Source organism: Balearica regulorum, chromosome 27 (genome assembly GCF_011004875.1).
Source record: "Balearica regulorum gibbericeps isolate bBalReg1 chromosome 27, bBalReg1.pri, whole genome shotgun sequence".
NCBI lineage: Eukaryota > Metazoa > Chordata > Aves > Gruiformes > Gruidae > Balearica > Balearica regulorum.
In genome coordinates this window covers 1,083,701-1,105,150 of record NC_046210.1, presented here as the reverse complement: position 1 = coordinate 1,105,150, position 21,450 = coordinate 1,083,701, and the positions used below count along the sequence as shown (strand labels likewise).

At 58.7% G+C, this 21,450-nt stretch overlaps 3 protein-coding genes across 7 annotated transcripts in view; 1 reads left to right on the top strand and 2 right to left on the bottom strand.

Annotated features, from left to right (window-relative positions):
- Window positions 1-1,739: 1,739 nt before the first annotated feature.
- MOB1A (MOB kinase activator 1A) lies at window positions 1,740-9,685 on the top strand. The gene is made up of 6 exons (XM_075736505.1): window positions 1,740-1,859; window positions 4,023-4,189; window positions 5,130-5,223; window positions 6,520-6,653; window positions 6,760-6,923; window positions 7,558-9,685. The coding sequence occupies exons 1-6, from the start codon at window positions 1,846-1,848 to the stop codon at window positions 7,633-7,635; spliced, it is 651 nt and encodes a 216-aa protein (XP_075592620.1). The 5' UTR covers window positions 1,740-1,845; the 3' UTR covers window positions 7,636-9,685.
- BOLA3 (bolA family member 3) lies at window positions 8,371-10,725 on the bottom strand. Its single transcript, XM_075736507.1, has 4 exons — window positions 10,587-10,725; window positions 9,789-9,912; window positions 9,555-9,643; window positions 8,371-8,526 (listed from the first exon to the last, which is right to left on the bottom strand). Exons 1-4 carry the CDS (start codon window positions 10,620-10,622, stop codon window positions 8,461-8,463), a joined length of 315 nt encoding a protein of 104 aa, XP_075592622.1. The 5' UTR covers window positions 10,623-10,725; the 3' UTR covers window positions 8,371-8,460.
- Window positions 10,726-14,850: 4,125 nt separating this feature from the next.
- TET3 (tet methylcytosine dioxygenase 3) overlaps window positions 14,851-21,450 on the bottom strand; it is a 28,341-nt gene continuing 21,741 nt past the window's right edge. For all 5 annotated transcript variants that reach the window (XM_075736438.1, XM_075736439.1, XM_075736440.1 and 2 more), the window contains 5 exons: window positions 21,202-21,352; window positions 20,639-20,728; window positions 20,386-20,523; window positions 19,670-20,006; window positions 14,851-19,287 (listed from right to left, as the gene is read on the bottom strand). In XM_075736438.1, coding sequence (XP_075592553.1) covers window positions 17,555-19,287; window positions 19,670-20,006; window positions 20,386-20,523; window positions 20,639-20,728; window positions 21,202-21,352 — 2,449 coding nt within the window. In that variant the 3' untranslated portion in view covers window positions 14,851-17,554. The remainder of the gene's footprint in view (window positions 19,288-19,669; window positions 20,007-20,385; window positions 20,524-20,638; window positions 20,729-21,201; window positions 21,353-21,450) is intronic.

Here is a 21,450-nt window from a genome sequence, read left to right as displayed (position 1 = left end):
TCCTTGCTAAGACAAGGGCTGGAGAGGTCGCATAACTGCAAAAAAAAAGGTGGAAATCTGCAGAAATCAGCCCTGGGAAAAGGGTTTGACAAACTTCAGGATGTTTGGGGGGAATTTCAGCCTGTGAAGTTAGTCTGGGGGGGTTGGATGGGCCGTTGGATGGGTCCGGCCTGGTGCAACGCTGAAAACTGGGGCTGAAATAAGATGGTGGTGGTTAGGGGGGAGGGTTGGGGGGGTGGGGAAGTGCCTGTGAATTGGGGGCACCTGGGGGGAGGAAGGTCCATGGTGGGGGGGGGGGGGCAGGCCCATGAGGAGGGGGCTCTGGGGGTTCCCAGACCCATGGAGGGCCCCCAGACCCATGAGGGGGGTCTCGGGGGGTCTCCAGGCCTGAGGAGGTCTCCAGGCCCATGGGGAGGGGGCTTTGGGGGTCCCCAGGCCCATGGAAGGGCAGAGGAACCGGACGTTCTGGAGAGGAACCAAATGAATTCAACAAGTGCAGGGTCCTGCACCCAGGGAGGAACAACCCCAGCACCAGGACAGGTTGGGGGTGACCTAGCTGGGAAGCAGCGCTGCGGAGAAGGACCTGGGAGTCCTGGTGGACACCAACCTCTCCATGACCAGCAGTGTGCCCTCGTGGCCAAGAAGGCCAATGGTGTCCTGGGGTGCATTAAGAACAGCGTGGCCAGCAGGTCGAGGGAGGTTCTCCTCCCCCTCTGCTCTGCCCTGGTGAGGCCACATCTGGAGTTCTGTGTCCAGGTCTGGGCTCCCCAGTTCCAGACAGACAGGGAACTGCTGCGGAGAGTCCAGCGGAGGGCTGCGAGGATGAGGAGGGGCCTGGAGCATCTCTGGTATGAGGAAAGGCTGAGAGAGCTGGGACTGGTTAGCCTGGGGAAGAGAAGCCTGAGAGGGGATCTGATCAATGCTTATCAATATCTCGAGGGCAGATGTCAATGTGATGGGGCCAGACTCTTCTCAGTGGTGCCCAGCGACAGGACAAGGGGCAACGGGCACAAACTGGACCACAGGAAGTTCCATCTGAACGTGAGGAAAAACTTCTTCCCTCTGAGGGTGACCGAGCCCTGGGACAGGCTGCCCAGAGAGGTGGTGGAGTCTCCTTCTCCGGAGAGATTCAAATCCTGCCTGGACGTGATCCTGTGCAGCCTGCTCTGGCTGATCCTGCTCTAGGCAGGGTGGTTGTCCCTTCCCACGCCTACCATTCTGTCATTCTGGGTGGGGGGGTCCCCAGGCCCATGAGGAGGGGACTTTGAGGGTCCCCGGGCCCATGACGGGGGGCTCTGGGGGTCCCCAGGCCCGTGGGAGGTCCCCAGGCCCGTGGGGGGGGGGGCTCTGGGGGTCCCCAGGCCCATGAGGAAGGGACTTTGAGGGTCCCCGGGCCCATGACGGGGGGCTCTGGGGGGTCCCCGGGCCTGTGGGGGGGTCCCCAGGCCCATGAGGAGGGGACTTTGAGGGTCCCCGGGCCCATGATGGGGGGCTCTGGGGGTCCCCGGGCCCGTGGGGGGTCCCCAGGCCCATGAGGAGGGGACTTTGAGGGTCCCCGGGCCCATGACGGGGGGCTCTGGGGGTCCCCGGGCCCGTGGGGGGGCCGAGGCCGGCACGGCCCCACGTGTACCACGGCCCAGTGGCTGTTGCCATGGTGATGGCGCCGTGCGTGACCCCGCCTCCTTCAGCACGAAGCCCTTCCCCCTGCCTGAGCTCTCGCGAGAGTTGGCGGCGGGGCGGGGCGGGGCGGGGCGGGGCGGGCGCTGCCCGCAAGGAGCGGGGGCCGCGCGCGAGCAGCTGGCGGCGCCGCTTTCGCTTCAGGTCGGTCCGGCGCCTCCGCCCGCCATGAGCTTCCTCTTGTGAGTGCCGGGAGGGGATCGGGGAGGGCGGCGGGCTCGGGCGTGGTCTGTGAGGGGGGGGGGGGGGCCTTGAGGGCTGGAGGGGGAGGCAGGTTTTTGGGGATGGTCCTGGGGGGGGGGGGGGTCACTGGGCCGGGGGGTGCTGAGGGGGCCTTGCGGGGAGGTGCTGGCGGTTTGGGAGCTTGAGGAAGGTGGGGTGGAGTGGGGTCCTGAGGGGAGGTCTGGGCTTCGAGGGAGGCTTTTGGGGCTCGGAGGCCCCAGGAGCTTGAGGAGGGTCCCGTGATGAGGAACGGGAGGGCTCCTGGGGGAAGTTTTAGAGGGAAGCCCTTGGGTGGCTTTGGGGAGAGGTCCGGGGGCTCATGAGGGACTTGAGATCTGAGTGCGTATGGGGGGCGGGGGAGGCCTCGAAAAGAGGCCCCGGGGGTGTACAAGGAGGGCCTGAGGAAGACTTCGGGAGGAGGCCCTGGAGGGGCCTGGGGAGCAGTGTAGTCCTGTGGAGGAAGCTCTGGGGGTATAGTGGTTTTGGGGAGGAAGTCTCAGGGCTAGGGTCCCAGGCTGGGCTGTGGAGGGGGGTGGCCCTGGAGGGCAGGCACCCTGGGGAGCACCCATGTTGGGTGAGTCCCGGGGGGGGGGGGCTTTGGGGCTGTGTGAGGGGATGGGAAGCTTTTTGGGGGGGGGGGTGTTTAGAGGGAAGGATCTGGGGAGGGTTTGTCTTGGAAGGATTGATGTCCTCTGGGTGAGCAGAATTTGAGGGGTTGGTCTTCTAGGGGAATTGGAGGGGGTCCTGAGGGGGTGGGGGTGTCTGCAGGGATGCTCTGCCTCAGTGGGAGGCCCTGGGAGTTGGGAGGGAGCTTTGGGGCGAGGGGGAAAAGAGGAGGTCCTGCTCCTGTGGGTTTGGGGCTTCCACCTGGGTGGGCTTTGGGTGAGCCTTACCCTGCGTCTGTGCTAGTACAGTGCAAAGGTGTTTGTGTGAGGTGGGGCAGGCCTGACTGCAGGGGGAATGGTGTTAATTTGGTAGACCTACAGGCATGTGGTGTAAAAAAAAATAATGCATCTCTATCGAGCTACAGCGAGTGGGCTATTGCATACCTGCATCATAGATGTGAAGGCTTGTAAAGTGCGAGAGAGCTTCTGGCTCTTCAGGCCTGGTGGGTGCTGTGGATGAGGGCTGGAGGCATTTTGTGGCGTAAAAAGGGGCTGGGGAGCCTCTTCCTAGGGCTGATGATGTACTGGGTCTGTCTTTTGGGACTCTGCCTAGGGTCAGCAATGCACTGCACCTGCGTTTCCGGCTGTAGCAGGAGGCAGCGGCTCGCTTTAAGAGCGAGATACATCTAAAGGTCTTTTATTTCCGTACCGAGCGTTGCACGTAAATAAAAGCCATAAGGTCGCACCAGGAAGCTGCTGCGAGGCGCGTGCTGGACAGGGGCAGGATGCCGGCGATGCCAGAGAAGGCCGTTTCCCCCAGGCTGTGCTTTGGCCCTGGCCGTCCCGGCGTTTGCATCACCCTCGCTCAGAAGCAGAGAGCTGGCAGGGTCTGAAAGTTAATGTTTTGTGGTTGAGAGGTATCGAAATTCATCCACTTTTTGGCAGTGTTGGGTGTTTGGGGAGAGGCTGCAGTGCTGCTGGCTCCGTTGGAGAGACAGGGCGAGTTTGGCGGGGAGTGGTACGATGGCTTGGCTGCCGAGCACAGCTGTCAGTATGAAACGGCAAGGGAAGATGAGGGTGACGACTTGCATTTTGGGGCTGGAGTCTATTAAGTTGCTATTTTTAGCAAGCCGTTTCCTATGGTGCATTTGAGCACTGAGTATCTAATATTTGCCATTGTGAAAGTGACCTAGTGGCAGCCATTCCCGGTGGAGTTATGTGGGCTTTTCTTTCCGCGGTCAAAAGCAACTGTTGCTCTATAGTCTTTGGGCCTTTGCACCGCATGCTTGTGATTTTTAAAAAGGGCAGGTGAAAGAGGGAAGTGTGCATGTGGCTTTTTTGCCACGCTGTCAGAAATGCCTCAGCTTGCACGTAGGCAAGTTTGCCCCAAGGGCGGGGAAAACGGGGACGGGTGTCGCCCCGGTTAAGAGTGGCGGATGGTGAGGGGTAATACTGGAAGCCTTTCTGGGAAGGGTACACTGTGAAAGGGCTGACTGGAAAAGTTTTCTCTCCTGTCAGTGGAAGTCGATCGTCGAAAACATTCAAACCCAAGAAGAACATTCCCGAAGGCTCCCATCAGTATGAACTCTTGAAACATGCGGAAGCGACTCTGGGGAGCGGTAACCTTAGACAAGCGGTTATGTTGCCGGAGGGAGAGGACCTTAACGAGTGGATCGCAGTTAACAGTAAGCCCTATGGAAGAGGGATCCACCCGAGTGCGGAGGTGGAGTGGGAAAACCCAAAATCTCTGGTTTTTATCCTTAGAAGAACTTAGAACTTCCCTAAATGCAGTTCTGATGGCAGGCACGCTCTGCTGAGGTAACCCAGTTGGAATAAAAGGAAAGTAAGCGGTGCGATGTGCCAACCGCACTGTTGTGGTTTTGGGGTGGGTTTTTTTTTTTTGAGTTCAGACTTGCAAAGGTGATTAGGTTTGCAATGGTTATTTTTGTACTTGAGAATAAGCCTCGAGTATCAATATGTGGAATTACAGAGTTAGCGTTGTCGGCTGCAAAAACAGTGATGGCAAGTGGTCTGGGGAGAAGTGGAACTGTCTTCTCCACTGAACTCTAGGTTTGTGGAGTTTCTTTTGTTGTTTTCTACGTTCACTTTATTAGTGCTGCGTGCATAGCTTCAAAAGCCACGTACTACAAATTTATTTTATGTTTAGCAGTGGCTCTCCCTGGCCTTGAACTTTGTTTCTTTGGAGGTTAGAGGAGGAAAAAGTAGTTTTGAGCAATGGAAAGCAGTAAGTCAGGCCGCAAGTGTTCAATCTAAGGAAGGTCTCCTGTAGTATCAAAACCAATCAGGTTTTTGAGGTACTGTCATTTTTTTAAAGGTGGCTGGAACCTAAAGCCGTCATTTCCAAGGTGGGGAATGCTAAGCAGAGCTTCATGCTGTACAAATCAGTTGGGGCAGTAGCCAGACAGTGAAAAATTGACAGAGCAATTAAAATTCCTAGATGGTCAAAATGTCTTGAAGTCATCAGCCACGTGATGTTGTACAGAAGGGGGATGTTTGTTTTCACTGAGAGTTTTGCGGCACGTTCACCCCTGTGACGGCGATCCTCGGGAGGCCGTGTCAACTGCACAAGAGCGAACCAGTAAACTTGATGCGTTTCCTTTCCAGCGGTGGATTTCTTCAACCAAATCAACATGCTGTACGGGACCATTACGGAGTTCTGCACAGAAGTGAGCTGTCCGGTCATGTCAGCAGGACCAAGGTAAGATGTTTACTGTGGTCTATGGCCACAATTTCTACGTGGGGAAGTAGGCGGGTGGCTGGAGCGTGCCTAGAAAGAAGCTAAAATGAGGATGGGACGTGTCCAGGCACAGCATCGCACTGCCCCAGTGGTGTTCAGCCGAGTGTCTTTTGGGTCCTGCTGCTCCCTACACCGTATCGAGGCTGGTGTCATCAGCCCTGCTGAATCAGCCTGTCCCGAAGCGTCCTTATCTCGGTTTTTGTCCCTCGATTCGCACTGGCAGTGGTTTTAAGGAGTCGAGCTACCAGGCATAACTGCTTTGTAGGAGAGGGTCGGAGAACGTGGAAAGGAAATAGTGAATGTGTATTCGGGGCGCCTCGTCGGTTTTGGGAGGTGTGAATATCCACGGGGAGACGACTATGACACGTTGGTGCTGAATTTGTGTTTTTCCGAGGTGAAGCTACAGCAGGGTATCTTGTTAGTAAGGTTACTCAAGGCTCTTTGTTTTTTTGGGTAGCAGCACAGTGTCTGGCTAGCGGGCAGTATTTGTGGGGTGCGGTGTAACATCCTGCCCTGGTTTTCTACCCAGAAGTATCTAGATTGCAAGTTCCTGTTTCTATATTTGGGGCCACTGCCTGTAACGACTTCCTGTTTAAGTGCCACTGTTAGTTTTTGCTTGTTGTCAAGCCAAGAGGCAACAGTCGAAACCTGGGGGTTTTTCCCCCTGCTTTTGAAGGATTTTGCAAAAGATAGCAGAGAAGGTTGCCATGTAGCGTTAGAGCTGACATCTTGCCCGCGTTGGGAGGAATCGTGGGATCGATAAGCACGTGTGTTGATTTGAGCTGGCAGCTTCCAAAAGCCTTTGGCTAATGTGTAGCCCTGGGGACTCGGAGAAGTCGGCTGCCTTGAGTGAGGGGAGTGCCAAATTCCTGGAGGGTGTCCGAAGGCTGTAGGTGACCTAATTCAGGTGGTGGGCAATGGTCCTGATGCCCCTTGGCCAGTTTTTGTCTTGTTCTAAAGAAATGTTGATGTTGGAGGATGCCACAAAGCTGAAGCTCACTTTTGAGGGTCGAACCCCGAGAGCAATCGCAATGGAGCTGTTAGAACTCTGACTCTGTGTTGTGCTTGAGAAACTTGGGAAGGGAAAGCACCGCTCTTCTCGCTTCTGAGGAGTATGAGTGTTGTCACTCCTTACTGAAATAAGGAGGAAGCCAGGGGGCCTGAAAATTCATGGGTTTGTGTTTGGTTTTTTGGTTTGTTTTTTTTTTTTTTTTCCTTTTGGAGCAATGAATTTATTTTCCTTCCCTCTCCCCGCAGGTACGAGTACCACTGGGCGGATGGCACCAACATAAAGAAGCCGATCAAGTGCTCTGCTCCGAAGTACATCGACTACTTGATGACGTGGGTGCAGGACCAGCTGGATGACGAAACGCTCTTCCCTTCAAAGATTGGTAAGCCACGGGCTGCGCACAGGGGACCGAGACACCACCGGAACGTCTTGCTTTGGTACTTCTGACCGAAGCGAAGGGCTCACCAACGCGTGTCGCTGCGTTTCAGGCGTCCCTTTTCCCAAGAACTTCATGTCGGTGGCCAAGACGATCCTGAAGCGGCTGTTCCGTGTGTACGCCCACATCTACCACCAGCACTTCGACTCTGTCATGCGGCTGCAGGAGGAGGCCCACCTCAACACCTCCTTCAAGCACTTTATCTTCTTCGTGCAGGTGAGTTGCAAAACTGGCAGCCGGTCGCTCGGGTTTCTCATTCCCCGTTTGCTTTTATGGGGAGTTGGATTTGAAGCGCCTCCTCATTCTTTGAAGATCCACAGCCGTGGCGTGGCGTTGGACGCTATGTTTGGTTCACGTGGTGTGATGCAGCTGTGGCATTGTGGGTTTGTGGTGGTGGGTTTGTTTTTTCTTTTTTGGTTTGGATGTTTTTGTAGGAAGCATGGCCGAGTTGGCTGTGAATGCTTGAATTTCATCCTTGGGTTTTAGGTATGAGCTTGCAGCAAAAGAAACCAGGCTCGGACAAGAAGTTGGGCGTTCTGTAGCTCAAGAATCGACTCAGAAGTAGCAGCAGTACTTTTTCTTTTTTTTTTTTTTCCTTTCTTGCTGATATATTAGCAGCCCATTGTGTGACCGCACATGTGACTCATGGTGCAGAGTGGCATGGTACTTCTTGGCAACGCAGCAGAGGTTTTGTTGCTCTGAAATGCTTTAATTTCTCCGCAGTAGAACCAGGAGAGGTGGCTGCTGCCTGTTTGGTTGTTCTCTTGGGCACACGTACAGTGGCCAGATGTGTTTTCCAGCAGCTTTGACAAGTGCCTTTAGTTTTTGTGTTGCTTTTTATCCCTGCCAGGAATTCAACTTGATCGACCGGCGGGAGTTGGCTCCTCTGCAGGAACTGATTGAGAAGCTGGGCTCCAAGGACAGATAAACTTTCCCCGGGAGGACCCTTTCGGCCGCTCCTTCTCGCTTTGTACGCCAGCCACTTCTGTGCTTCGCCTTCAGCGACGCAAGCCCCGTGATGCCAGACAGTGCTCCGAGGGGCATCGGTCTCGAGGCCAAGCGTCGCTTCCGCTGTGCAGCCACAGCCTGTGTTGTTTTCCGAGCTGTTGGCTGTGCTGCTCTGACTTGCCCCACATCGTCCACTCGGTTTTCTAGGCTCCGTGCTTGTGTCTGGCACAAACTGCTGTCTGGCTGAGGGCTCAGAGCAGGTTTTTGTTCCCTACAGGCGAAGTTCTGAGTGCTGAGCTGCTGCTTTCTACTCCTGGGGGCAAATTTTTCCTCTGGCCCACCCCCCTGCCCCCCAGCCCTGGACACAGTGCTTGGCCTGTGCGCAGCCTTGACTGGGTCTTGGCTTATTTCTAAAGTGCTTTTTTTTTGGATGAGGTGCACTTGAGCTTTAAGCTCCCCTTTAGCAGCAGCAGCAGCGTTGTGGGGGGGAGGACAAGAAGTGCCTGGTCTGCAAGAGCAGCTCCCTGGTGTTCCTGGGTGGGGGGGCCCTGCTCTGTGCAAGGCAATAACACCACCAATGAAGTTTCTCCTTCTTGCTCGTCTGTTGGGGGGGGTGGGTGGGGGTGGTCCTCTTTTCCTCTCCTTGCCCCCCCCCCAGTGCAGCCCCAGCCCTGCCCAGGTGCCTTATTGGAAGCACAGCACTCGGGAACCAGGGTTTAGAGGTAGTCTGGGGGCACCGCTGCACACAGAGCCCCCCTGGGCCCCTCTCAGCCCAGCATCTTTATTGACAGGTCAGGAGGGAGCGTCAGGGTTTGGGGGTGGAGGTGAAGATGCGCAGGCCGTGCATGCTCTTGATCTCCTCCTGCAGAGCCTGCAACACACGGGGGGGGGCAACACAGCAGGTCAGTGCTTCAAGCGTGAACGCTTTGGTGCTTGTGCACAGTACAAGTCACAGTGCAGCGCTCTTAGCACGTTATCACAGCCTCACCAGAGGGCTGCGCACAAGTGTGAACCAGCTGTGGAGTACAGCGTGCAGGATTAGTGCAAAGTACTGCACGGTCGGAGCGTTTAGCACTTGGTGCTGTGTTACATGGGCACAGCCAAGACACTCGCACTGTGTGTGCAAGTACACAAACACTACCCCACGCCAGCACCCCGGAGAAGCGTTGCACACCCGTAGAAGTGCCTTTAATCAATGGGGTTACCTTGGGCAGTGGTGGGCAGGAAGGGCTGTGCTGTCACACACACACACACACACACGCTGCACGCAGGCTCAGCACTGTGTGTGCACGCACACCGGCAGGTGTACACACCCAGTGCCACCCAATTTATTAGAGCTACGCCAAGACACGCTGCATGCGGGCACACCGTTTTTCTGCGTGTGCACACGCTCCCTTGGGAAGGGAGGAGTTAAAGGGCTGCACTATAAGACTGTGTGTGTGTGCGCGTGTGCACGCACACTCGCATGCAGAGCACTGACCGGCACACCAGCTCTGTGTGCACACCATCAGGGTGCCTGGCTACAGACACTTAGCAGGGCACTGTGCGTGTGTCTGTGCAAAGTGCCACACACACCCCCCCCAAAACTACCCTGTTTAGCGGGAAGGCAGAGCTGCAGTGCTCACACGCGCCGTGTGTCTGCAGGGCACTCGTACTCACAGCGCGTGTGCAGCACTTCCACTGAGCACGCTGCCCGTGGCATTTCAGCCAGACGCTGTGCACGCAAAGCATTTTAATTTTGCACAGTAGTTGGGCACGCCGAGCGCTTTGCACACACGCACACATGCTCGGCGGCAAGTGCCGCACACTCTGCAAGCGTTGAGCACCACCCAGATGCACAAGCAGTGTGCCCGGCCGTAAGCGCTGTGCACACTCACGCGTGTGCGCAGCCTCCCCCACCTGATTAACCATCTGGTGCTGCTGCACCACCCGCTTCTCCCTGAAGTCCTCCGACTCGATGTGGATTTCATACATGGCGCCGCAGCCTCCTAGACAAATAAAAGTGGTGGCAAACGCCTGAGCAAACAGAAGGGTCCCCACGGTCCTGACACTTTGGGGGGGGGGTGGCTGGGGACAGGCTCAAAGCACACAGATGGTTTGGGATTGGAAGGGACCAAAGCGCTTTCTCTGTACCTGATATATCCACGACTTTGATGGCGGAAGCCCGGGGGAACTTCTCCCGCAGGACCCGGGTCACTTGGGCCTCCCCGTCCGTCTGCGAGGCAAAGCTTCGCCAGGTGCCACGGCGCAGCAAGAGCTGGGGCGGGGGCGGAGAAAAAAACCAGCAAAACAGCACTGAGAAACCCTTTGGGGGGCAGCTGGCCCCGCGGGGGGACACACAACCCCCCCCCCCCCAATGCACACACGGGGGGGGGGGAAGCACCGGGGCGGGGGCTGCCTGCACCGGGGGAGCACCGAGAGGTGGGGGGGGGGGGGGGGCTGCCTGCACCGGCAACGGGCCAGGGGCGGGGCAAACCTGCCTTCAACAGAACCGGGGGGGGCTGGTGCTGCCTGGGGGCACCGGGAGCAGGAGGAGAGGAGGCGGTGACTGACCTTCACCGGGGAGCGGGGCGGGGGCTGCCCGCAGCGGCACAGGGGAAAGCGGGGGGGAGGCAGCCAGCACCGGGGGTGGAGGGGAGGGGAACACTTACCGCGAGGGGACGGAGGGCACCTCCACCGCTACCGGGGCCACTTACCGTGAGGAGGCGCAGGCCGCGCTTACCGGTACCGGGGCGGGGAAGGGAACACAGAGGGAGGCGGACCCCCCCCCCCCCCCCCCCCCCCAAAAATAACTGGGAGGGGCGTCTCGGACAACGGACAAAGCGCCCCCAACCCCTGGACTGGGAGCGGGGGGGGGGGGCGGGGACAGAGGGGCACGGACAGGCAGGGACGGGCAGGGACGGGCAGGGACGGGCAGGGACGGGCACTCACCGGCCCGCGGCAGAGCAGCCCCGCCGTGGCGGCCATGCTGGGCCGGACGCTGCGCCGCGCCCCGGGGGGGGGGGGTCACCCGCCGTCCAGCCAATCGCCGCGCGCTTCGTACAGGGGGGCGGGGCCGTCGCTGTTGCGCCTCCAACCGCCGCGCCCCCTGTCGGCTGGGAGGACCCTTGCGGGGAGCGGGCGCTCCGCGGGGGGGGGCACCCTGAGACCCCCTCGGTGGGACCCGAAACCCCCCCCCCCCCCCCCGAAAGGGCCCCATCCTGCCCCCCCCCAACCTCCATCCCCCCGTTCTAGAGCCTGGGCCCCGTCCTGCCCCCCCCCCCCCTTCCCCCCAATCCATTCCCGGGCCCCCCCCCGGCCCCCCCCATTCCTAGAGATGGGGCCCCATCCTGCCCCCCCCCCCCCATTGGGCCCCATCCTGCCCCCCCAACTGGGCCCCATCCTGCCCCCCCCAATTGGGCCCCATCCTGCCCCCCCAACTGGGTCCCATCCTGCCCCCCCCAATTGGGCCCCATCCTGCCCCCCCCAATTGGGCCCCATCCTGCCCCCCCAACTGGGCCCCATCCTGCCCCCCCCATTGGGCCCCATCCTGCCCCCCCAACTGGGTCCCATCCTGCCCCCCCCATTGGGCCCCATCCTGCCCCCCCCCAATTAGGCCCCATCCTGCCCCCCCCCCCAACTGGGTCCCATCCTGCCCCCCCAATTGGGCCCCATCCTGCCCCCCCCACTGGGCCCCATCCTGCCCCCCCCAATTGGGCCCCATCCTGCCCCCCCCCAATTAGACCCCATCCTGCCCCCCCAACTGGGCCCCATCCTGCCCCCCCATGCCCATAAAGAACTCCCCATCCTGGCCCCCCCCCCCGCAATTCCCCCACCCACAGCCCCATCCTGCCCCCCCCAGCCCCCCAGGAGGAAACGGAAAGCAGGCGCCACGTGTTGAGTGCAAAAAATAAATATAAAATTTATTAAAACACCCACAATATTTTAAAGATATCAGGAATAATACATTTCGCGGCCCAGCCAGCCGCGCGTAACTTAGAATAAAATACAAATTAAAAAAAAAAAAAAACCAACAACAAAACAAAACAAACAAACAAAAAAAAAAAAGGGGGAAGGAAGGGGGAGGATCCAAACTTGCAATTTTTAGGCATCCTAAAAAATAAATTTACCAAAACACTGGGGGGGGGGGGGGGGAAGGGAAAAAAGAAAAGGGTGTTAAGGGCAGGGGTGGGAAAACCACAAAGAGGGGAAAAAAGAAAAAGGGAAAATTATACAAAATAAAATTATCAGCATAAATTTACTGTCCTAGAAGTATCTACAGTTTAATACACATTAATCCTATTGCCTTGAGACATGGGAAAAAAATCTACCGGTCCTCGATCCGCCCCGGAAAAAAACTTCATTTCAAGTAACCACAGTCCCGAGCCGACCAAGAAATCTTCAAGTGAGAATTTTTCGGAGCCACCGGGACACCCTCGTGGTGCCCCCCCTCCGCCTGCCACCGTCCCACCTCCCCTCCTCAATTATCCCAAAAATAATTAAAAAAAAAAACCCAACAAAAACGCCAAAAATAACCCCCCTGCCTCCAAATTCCCAAATCTGAGAAGAATCGGCGCTTTATTTTAAATTTTTGAATTATTAGCATGGTTTTGTTTTGGTTTTGTTTTTTTTTTTTTTTCACCGCTGTGTAAAAACCCATCGGCAAAAAAAAAAAAAAAAAAAAAAAAAAATTTGCTCCTGGAATAAAACTTGAGGCTGAAATTACGGTGGTTTGTAATCCCTGAAGGATGCGGAAAAAATGAGGAAAAACCCGGGCGGAAAGGGATAAAGGGGGGGGGGGGGGGGCGGGAAATAAAAGGAAGTTAAGGAAGAAACACCGCTGCGAAAGGATCCCTGATTTCGGAAAGATTCGCCCCGGTTTCGCTCGCCTTCGCTGCTGCGGCGCCGCGGGGGGTTTTGGGGGGGCTTGAGGTATTTGCCTTGGTTTGGGGGGCGCGGAGGAGCTGCTGCCCCGGCGCTGACGGGGAGCCGAAGGGAAGAAAGTAGCACCATAAAACCCCAAAAAAATGGAAAAAAGAAAAAAAAAAGGGGGGGGGGGGGGGAAGAAAGAGCCGGGCAGGTGCCCGGCTGAGCCCTCGCCGCAGGGCAGGGACAGCGGTGATTTGGGAAGGGAGCCGGGGGGGGGAGCGTGATGCTGAGCACGGTGCTGAGCGCCGGTGGGCACAGGGCACAGGCACCGCGGTACGGTGCCGGGAGGGCGACGCTGTGGCGGGGGCACGCGGGGGGCAGCGGGCTCGTGCAGGGGGGCTGTGCGCCATGGGGGTGAGGGGTGCTGTGCGGGTGAAGCACCGTGGCTTAGCACCGCATCCGTGCGTGGTGGGCGAGCACCGTGCCCGAGCACCGTATCTGTGGAGCGTGCCCGAGTGCCGTGTCCAAGCACCGCGTCCGTGCACCGTGCACGAGCACCCTCGCCATGCCCACGCGCCCTGTTCAAGCACCGTGTCTGTGCACCATCCCCAAGCGCCACGGCTGTGCACCACGGCTGTGCGCCGTTCCCAAGCGCCGTGGCTGTGCACCATATCCGAGCACCACGGTCACGCACGGTGCCAGAGCACCACGGCCGTGCACAGCGCCTGAGCACCGTACCCACATACCCTGCCCTCGCACCGTGCACGTGCACCGTGCACGCACGACACACTCATGCACCGGGCTGAGCATCCTGCCCCAGCACCGTGTCCGAGCACCGTGTCCGAGCACCGTGTCCGAGCACCACGTTCACACGCCCTGGCTGAGCACCATGTCCACACACCACGTCCGAGCACCGCGGCCGAGCACCACGTTCACGCGTCGCGGCTGAGCACCGTGTCCAACGCACCATGTCTGAGCACCGCGGCCAAGCACCACGTTCACACGCCCTGGCTGAGCACCACGTCCACACACAGTGTCCGAGCACCACGGCTGAGCACCACGTCCCTGGTGTGTGGCCAAGCACCATGCCCAAGCACCACGGCTGAGCACCATGTCAAGCACCGCGGTCGAGCACCGTGCCTGAGCACCGTGTCCACGGTGCATGGCCAAGCACCGTGCCCAAGTACTATGTCCATGCACCGTGACCAAGCGCCACAGCAGAGCACCGTGCCTGAGCACCATGTCCAAGCACCGCGGCAAAGCACCATGTTCGCACACCGTGCCCGAGCACCGTGTCCATGACGCGTGGCCGAGCACCGTGCCCGATCACCATGTCCACGCACCACGTCCAAGCACGACGGTCGAGTACCATGTTCACACACCCTGGCCGAGCCCTGTGTCCACGCACCACAGCTGAGCACCACGTCCACGATGAGTGGCCGAGCACCGTGCCCGAGCACCACGTCCACGCACCGTGTCCAAGCACCGCGGTTGAGCACCACGGCCGAGCACCACGTTTGCGCACGCTGGCCGACCGCCGCGTCCACGCACCACATTCGAGCGCCGCGTCCACGACGTGCGGCTGAGCACCGTGCCCGAGCAGCGCCGCAAAGCACCTCATCCGACACCCGCACCCGGCTCTCCTGCTGGCACCCCGGCCCCGCACCAGAGGGGAACGGCTCCACTGCGAGCCCGCTCGGTGGGACGTCTCCGACGCGGCCCCGATTTCAGTTTGCATAAACCCAACCAGCTCCCGACACGCTTCAAGCTGTCGCTCCGGAAAAGTAAACTTCCTTCTCAACGACATTGCTTTTTTGTTTTGTGGTTTTTTTTTTTGTGGTTTTTTTTTTCCTTGGTTCCCTAGTTTCGTATATACATTAGTAGCACCTCAGCGAGATGGAATCAGGCAGAAGCGTGATACAGTTTGTTAAAACACCATAGCACCGTTTTTATTAGAAGATTTCATTTAATAAAAATATGCCTTATAGAGCCCACAAAGCATACTCCAGTATTAAAAGGAAAAAAAATCAGCAATTGAGGCACCTCAGGGATTCTGGTTTCCTTCTCCTTCCCGTGCCTCGTCCCGAGAGCATCGGGATGGGCAGGGGAGGAGGACCCCGAAACGTGTCCCCCGTTCCCCTCCCCGAGGCGAGGCATCGCGGCCAGAAAAACCAAAGCGGGGTGGCAGGAGCCCGTCGGGGCTCCCTGCGCCAAGCTCTCCGCCGGGTTTCTACCGCGGGCGTTGTTCTAGCACCATTGTGGCCGCGACGTGCTGCCAAATTAGGTCCCCGTCCCACCCCGAGGTGATTAAAAACATCCCCCTCCCCACCCCCCCAAAGTCCCCCTTAATGCCGCGACCTCCCTGGCTTCGGCGCGGGTGGGACGAGCGCGGCCGCCGGGACGGGTAAAGGAAAAGATTTTGCTTGAAAAACAGCCTCTCAGCAGCAAGGGGTAAAGAGCTGTGCATAGATTTCTAGTTTTCGTAGAAGAAGTCTGAAGCGTGCTAATTTTTAATGACTGAAATCTGAGGTAGGTTAGACGTTATGTAGTGTAAAAACGTGAGACTGCAGCAGTTCTCGCTCCCCGACCCGCGGCGCCGGCATCTCCCCACTTCCCCGGGTTGAACCCGCCGGAGCCAACGCCGCGCCGGACCGAACCCCCTCCCTGCACCAAAAAAAAAAAATAAAAATAAAACCCTCCGAGGAAGCAGGACTTAGACAGGTTACACGGACCCTCACCTTCTCCGAGCGCACCCCCTTCTCCCGACTCTCAGCCCCTCCAGGCGAAGCTCGCAAGGCACACCCCCCCGCCGCGACAGTCAGACCGAGACCCCGGCGCGACGCGAACCGGGGCCGGCACCCGAATCCGGCCCCGCCGAACGCCGCTGGCGGGGATCAGCCGGGTCCCCCTTTTTCGCCCTCCAAATCACACTGACGCGTCGGGTCCCCGCACTGGAACGGGCATCGCCCACAGGCATCCCTAAAATCTGACTCGCCATCGACTCTTACGATCCTGATATGCTATTGGGTATTTCTAAGAAAAGCGGTAATAGCTCGTTGAGTTTCCTTGTCAAATATACGCAACTTTACAGATTACGGTTTAAAATTTAAAAAAAAAAAAAAAATTAATTATGAAGGACGGACAAAGCATGTTAAATATTCTGCCAGTATTTACAGTTCTCCCACAATAATCTTGTTTAAAACATACTGCTTTCAAGTTGTTGGGGGGGGGGGAAGGAAAGAGGGGAGTTGGTTTTTTTTAAGATTCGCTTTCGTTTTTAAATCTAGGTGAAAGTGCTTTTAAAAAAATTCTTTCCCTATTTACAGGTTTTAAAATCAGAGCACATAAATGTTCAGGCTGTTTTACCGAGATCCTGCTGATCTGTACCAGTGCGCAGGGAAGGAGGGTGACAGTAAACACAAGGTGATGATTTCTGCACGGTGACGGCGTCGGCTCTGGCTCGCTGGCTCTCCGAAAGGCACCTCAAAGTGCAGAAGCGACGATCCCGGGGACGCCAGCACCCGGATCCGGCCACGAGCCGTGGGCGAGATCACCCGCCCCGTCCCGTCCGCCCCGTCCCGGCTTCGGCATCGGCGCCGGGCAGAAAGTCTCGACTGAGATTGTTCGAAAAGCACCACGCGGTTGTTGTCGTCGCTGGGTTATTTGTTGGGTTTTGCGGGGGTTTTGTGGTTGGTTTTTTGTTTGCTTTTTTTTTTTTTTTTTGCGGGAAGAACGGCGATCTGTAGGAAGGAGAGATGGCACCCCGGGAGAGAAAAAGCACCGAGCCCCGGCGGTGCTCACCGCCACACCAGCTCGCCGGCGCTGGCGGGGAAGGCGGACCGGCAGGGTTTTGGCCAGCCAAGTCTTGGGATTCGCTCTTCCCAGAGCCGATCGCGCGGAGAAAGTCCCCCGGAGACAGAAAGCACCAGACTTTAGCAACAGTGATGTACAGAGAGCAACACTAGCTATTCACAGTTTGGGGTTGGTTTGTGGTTTGTTGGTTTTTTTCCTGGTTTTGTACTATTTATTTTTTTTTTTCTTTAATGTTTTTGTCCTGTCAGCTCCTTTAGAGACGCTGCCACCACCGTCGTCACTCTCCCCGGGGTCGCCGGCAAAGGAGCCCCCAAGTCCGAGGCCGAGCGCGGCACCCCGGCAGCGGCAGTCCTCAGCCCGGACACGTCCTGAGGTCTCCGGCGTCGGGAAAGACGCCGGCTTGCTCCGTGCCGGCGGAGCCGATCCCACCGGTCGGCAAGGAGCCAAGCGAAGAAGCGCCGTCCCGCTTGCGAGCGGGTCTCCCATCGCTGTAAGAAAGGACTCCTCAAGTTGCAAAATAGGTATTTTTTCAGGTCCTTGGAAAAAAATAATCAGATGTTCAGCACGTCCAGCCGACGGTAAAGCACACGATCCCACCAGCCCCCTCGCGCCGGAGCTGGAGGGATTCTCCTCTGCCCTTTACGCTGGTTTGGTGTTCGGGTTGGTTTTGTTATTTGTGTTTAGGGGTGGGTTTGGGGTTTTTTTTTCGATCTTGGCTTCTTTTTCGAAGATCGGCTGCATCGTTGTCATCGGAGTAAAAAATAAAATAAAATAAAATCCAATAAATAGGCATTTTTAAGTGGAATTAAAAACCTCTCCTTTGTGAAAGGACGCTATAAACTTCTCCGTCTGTTTGCGCGGCGCACAAGGCTAGATTAAAAAAAAACCGCGGAGATATAAATACGAGATTACCAAAAAAGCGTCAAACAGCATCGTTCCTCCTTTTTTTTTTTCTTTTTACCTAGTTTTGCTTCGTTTGCCAACTCCTCACCAAGCGCAGCTCTCCGACGGCGTGCGCCCGCACCGGCTCTGCTGTTTCTGAGCGCGCATGTTGGGTTCGCTTTCTGTGGGTTGGGTTTTTTTTGTTGTTGTTATTGTTGTGTTTTGCTTCGTTTTTGTCTTTTTTTTTTTTTTTTTTCTTCTCCCCCGCGCCCAAGGAGAAAGCACCACGAAGCAACGCCGGGCTCCGGCGCTGCCGAGGGTTGAGGTAAGATGGGGCCGTGGCGGTTGCCTGTGTCTCAGATCCAGCGGCTGTAGGGGCCCGTCACCTTGGTGTAGGCGTAGGAGGACACAGTGATGGCGGAGTTGGTGGGGATGGCCACCGCCTGCCGTGTGGGGACCGAGTCCCTCCTCTCCTTGCTGGGCGCCTCGCTTGCCAACGCGCCGCCCCACTTGCGTTTCTTGGCGAAGGCTTTGGCGTCCGGCGGGAGACCCAGGCGTGCCGCCTCCTCTTGCCGGGCCCGAGCCCGCTCCGCCAACTGCTTCATCTTGGCCTCCCACAGCGCCAGGCCGTGGTTGGGCTGGTTCAAGTTCTTGTGTTGGTAGAAGACCAGGGAGATGCGGGTGGGGTGGCAGCGGTTGGGTTTCTTCAGCGGCGTGGTGGCGTGGAGCTCGCGGCGGGCACACTCGATGAGGATGGAGCCGTGGGCGGGCGCCACGGCCACCCCGCCAATGTTCTCGTCCAGGAAGTTGTGCTCGCTGTCCGACCACTCCTCCTCTTCTTCCTCGTCCTCCTCTTCCTCTTCCTCCTCCTTCATCGCTTTCCCCGGCAGATCCTCCTCCAGGCCGAAGGGGTCCCACGGCTTTTCCCGGCGGGGTCCCACCGCCCCCTTCTCGCCCACTGACGCCTCCCACGGCTTCTCCGGCAGCCCGGGGCTGGGCACCGGCGTCCTCCGCTCCTCCGCCTTCACCGAGCCCCACGGCTCCTCGGGGAAGCCAGGCAGCCCCGGTAGGGCCGAGCCAAAACCCAGTGGCCCCAGCAGGCTTGGGGTGCCCGTGCCGGCCAGTGCCGCCTCCCCCAGCTTGCAAGGGCTCCACGGTTTTGGCAGCAAGCCCGAGCTGCGCGCTACCGCCGCCTCTCCCGCCACGACGTTGGGCCACTGCTTCTCCGGCGGCGGCAAGCGCGCGGCAGCAGCGAAGGCGCTCATCTTCTCCCGCCCGCCCGAGCCCGGCACCAGGGAGCTCCACGAGCCCTCCGCCGTGCTAGTCCTCTCGGGGGAAGACATGCCCCGGGACGCTTTGAAGGGGCTCCACCGCTGCTCCGGCCCCCCGCCGCGCGCCGGAACGGACGGCAGGGCTAAGCCGGTGCCAGGCATGGCCGCCGCACTGGGAAGGGGCTCGATGGCGGGCGGAGGGTCTGGGGGCTCCTGCTTGATGGGCCGGCTGCCAAAACAGTTCTGTGCAAACAGCGGCACCTCCTCTGAGCCCGAGCTAGTCCTGTGTGCCCCAGCCGCCGCCGCCGCCACCGCTGCTTTCTGCTGGCTGGCGTAGCGGTTAGACCGCTCGTAGGTGCGCTGGTGATGGTTTTTGCTCTGGACGCTGTGTGGGATGGGCTCGGGGAAATCAGCATTCCCGTAGGCATGGCTGAGGTTCTCCTGCAACGCCAGGACGTCAGGCTTCTTCTCGTAGCCATTGCTCACCCAGCTGCTCCCGCTCCTCTCGGGCGCCCCGTAATTCAGAAACTGCGAGGGGAACATGTGGTTGCTGGAAAAGCCGTAATACCCGAAGGAGGGAAGCGCGAACTTGGAGTGAAACCCGTTCACGGAAGGCAGATTGGGCTGTGCATAGTAGGAATGGTAAGAGTAAACACTGTTCATGCTGTACGGGTCGGAGGGCCGGCAGCTCCCCAGCACCGAGTAGCTCTCCACCACCGCGTTGCCGTTGTACTTGAAGGCGTTGTAATGGCTCTGCGGCTCCACCTTGATGGAAGGTTTCAGCGGCTGCGGGGGCAGCCCGCTTTTCAACGCCATACCTGCGGGCACAGCACACACACAGCCCCTGTGACCCGCCAGCCGAGGAAGCTGCCAGTGGGGAGCGAGTACCCCAAAAACTCATCCAGATTCAAAAATCCCACGGCGATGGGCTCGCCAGCTGAGCGCAGAGGTCGGCATCGCCCAGCATCGCCCGGTGCGCCCGTGCCGATTCGCACCCACGGTCTGGGCTGTGGCAAGAGTTCCCCCATCACGCCGCAGTATGGGGAAAAAACCCAGGTGCCACAGAAACGCCATCCTGCGCCCCGACATGCCGAGCGCTCAACGCCCCCAGCCCAAGGAAGCCCCCAACCGCATCCCCGTCCCCTCGCGCGATTTCCAGGCGGCTCAGGGGCGGCAGGACCTCAGCTCTGCCCCCGTTACCTGCATTTTGCTGGAGTGTGGGGAGCTCCAGCGCTTCCTGCTTGATCTTCTCCGGCGTCATCAGCTTCTCTTTCTGCAACTTCTTCTTCTCCGCGGCAGCTTTCTTCGCTTCCAGCTGTCTCTGCCGGCAGGACTTGGCAGGTTCGGGCAGCTTGCGGACCTCCCGGGGGAAGGACGTGAGCACCTGGATGGCCCCACTGCCCACCTTGGCGTTTTGGTTCTCCTCGCTGCCAAACTCATCCGTGCTGGACATCTTGTAGAGGGGGAGGACGTGCAGCTGCTCATCTTCGGGGATCTTCCCCACCACGCGATTGTCTTCCTTCGTCAGCGTGCAGACCTGGGGGAGCGCCGGGTGCCATCAGCGGGATGCTGCTGGATGCGGCCCACCTTCCTCCTCATACCCCCCATCGATGTGAAGCCAACGCCAGCCCGGCATCCCCCCCCCCCCAGCCCCCACCAGGCCCCAGCTGGCATTCGGAAACCTCCTGCGGGGTTTGGGTCGGACAAAAGCAAACGCACAGTCCCCATTAGCGCCGTGCTTTCGTCTAGCTGGGGTGGCTTCAGCAGGAACGGTTTCGTTTGAGGCGTGCAAACGCCAAGGCCAGCGGAGTCATGCCGGTAGGACGGTTGGGGACGGTGGGGACCAAGCGGCTCAAGAAGGTGCATCCAAAAGGGGAGGGGAGCATCCTGAAAAGCCCCGCCAGCCGCCTGCTTACCACCGTGCAGCCGTTGTAGAGGTTATGCTGATCTTTGTGAGCGTGGGCGCAGAAGTCCATGCACGCCGTCACTCCCGAGAACGGCCTCCCCTCCTTCAAGCCCAGCCGGCAGTCTATTGCTACGTCCTCGTTGGTAACCTGGCAGAAGGAGGAGAGGGCTCCAGTTATCTGAAGTCTCCTACACGTCGCTGCCACCCCGCACCCGTTTCTGCCCACTGGCGTGCTCCGAAGGGGGCAAGCAGGTGGCCGGTACCTGGTTTTGGTAGGCTTGTGGCGCCAGCCTCTTGTAAAGTGGAGCAACCTCGGTGGCCAAGTCCTGAAAGCTTTTCCGGAGCAGCTCTTCCTGCGGGAGGGAAGAGAGGACGATGTCACCCAGGGCTTTCAGCAGTGGGGATCCAATTCGGGGCAGACCCTGACCCTTCCCACTACGTCTGTCACCGCGTGAAGCACGTGGGTTAAATTCCTGGTGAGGTTTTGGCCATTCAAACCTTCAGCCTCAGTGTCTGTTGTGCTTTCACCTGCTCGACCCATGAGCCCTCCAGCACCTTCCCTGGGGTTTCCAGAGAGACTCCACTTGTGCCATTCCGTACGGCACTTGCCGTCACACCACCAGTCCTGGCTCTGGGATGTCAAGGCGAACCTGCCTCCAGTTTCACCAGACTGGCTTTCTTTCCCCCGTCTCCCTAACTCATCAAAAATCCCACAAGTAATCCTATTTTCAGGCTTCCCCTTCCTGCAAAATTTGGAGCTGGGGGTAGAAGGAGGTCTGAACCCGCGGCCCCACCGGCGCTGCCCCGCTCTGCCCGTGTCACCCACCTCTTTGGGATTGTCTCCCACCAGTCTGAACTTGCGGGGAGTTTTGCTCCGGGCGTATTTGCAGCCATTAAAATACATGCTCCAAGAGCAGCCGAAGGAGAAGGAAGCGCCACAGGTGTTGGGGTCCTTGCCTTGGCACGCACAGGTCCGGCTGCGGGAGGGACACCGTGGAGGAACGTCAGCCACCAGCGACGGCGACGGCAGCTCCGAAAACGGGGGCAGGGGGAACCCCAGCATCCATTTTCCCAC

Bases quoted from the DNA above. Each gene is read 5' to 3' on its own strand.
- BOLA3 (XM_075736507.1), bottom strand. From the start codon at position 10,622: ATGGCCGCCACGGCGGGGCTGCTCTGCCGCGGGCCG. The intron at 9,913-10,586 runs GTGAGTGCCCGT...CCCCCGCCCCAG, and splicing joins GGCTGCTCTGCCGCGGGCCG to CTCTTGCTGCGCCGTGGCAC. The intron at 9,644-9,788 runs GTACAGAGAAAG...TTATTTGTCTAG, and splicing joins CAAAGTCGTGGATATATCAG to GAGGCTGCGGCGCCATGTAT.
- MOB1A (XM_075736505.1), top strand. The intron at 4,190-5,129 runs GTAAGCCCTATG...TTTCCTTTCCAG, and splicing joins CGAGTGGATCGCAGTTAACA to CGGTGGATTTCTTCAACCAA. The intron at 5,224-6,519 runs GTAAGATGTTTA...CTCTCCCCGCAG, and splicing joins GTCATGTCAGCAGGACCAAG to GTACGAGTACCACTGGGCGG.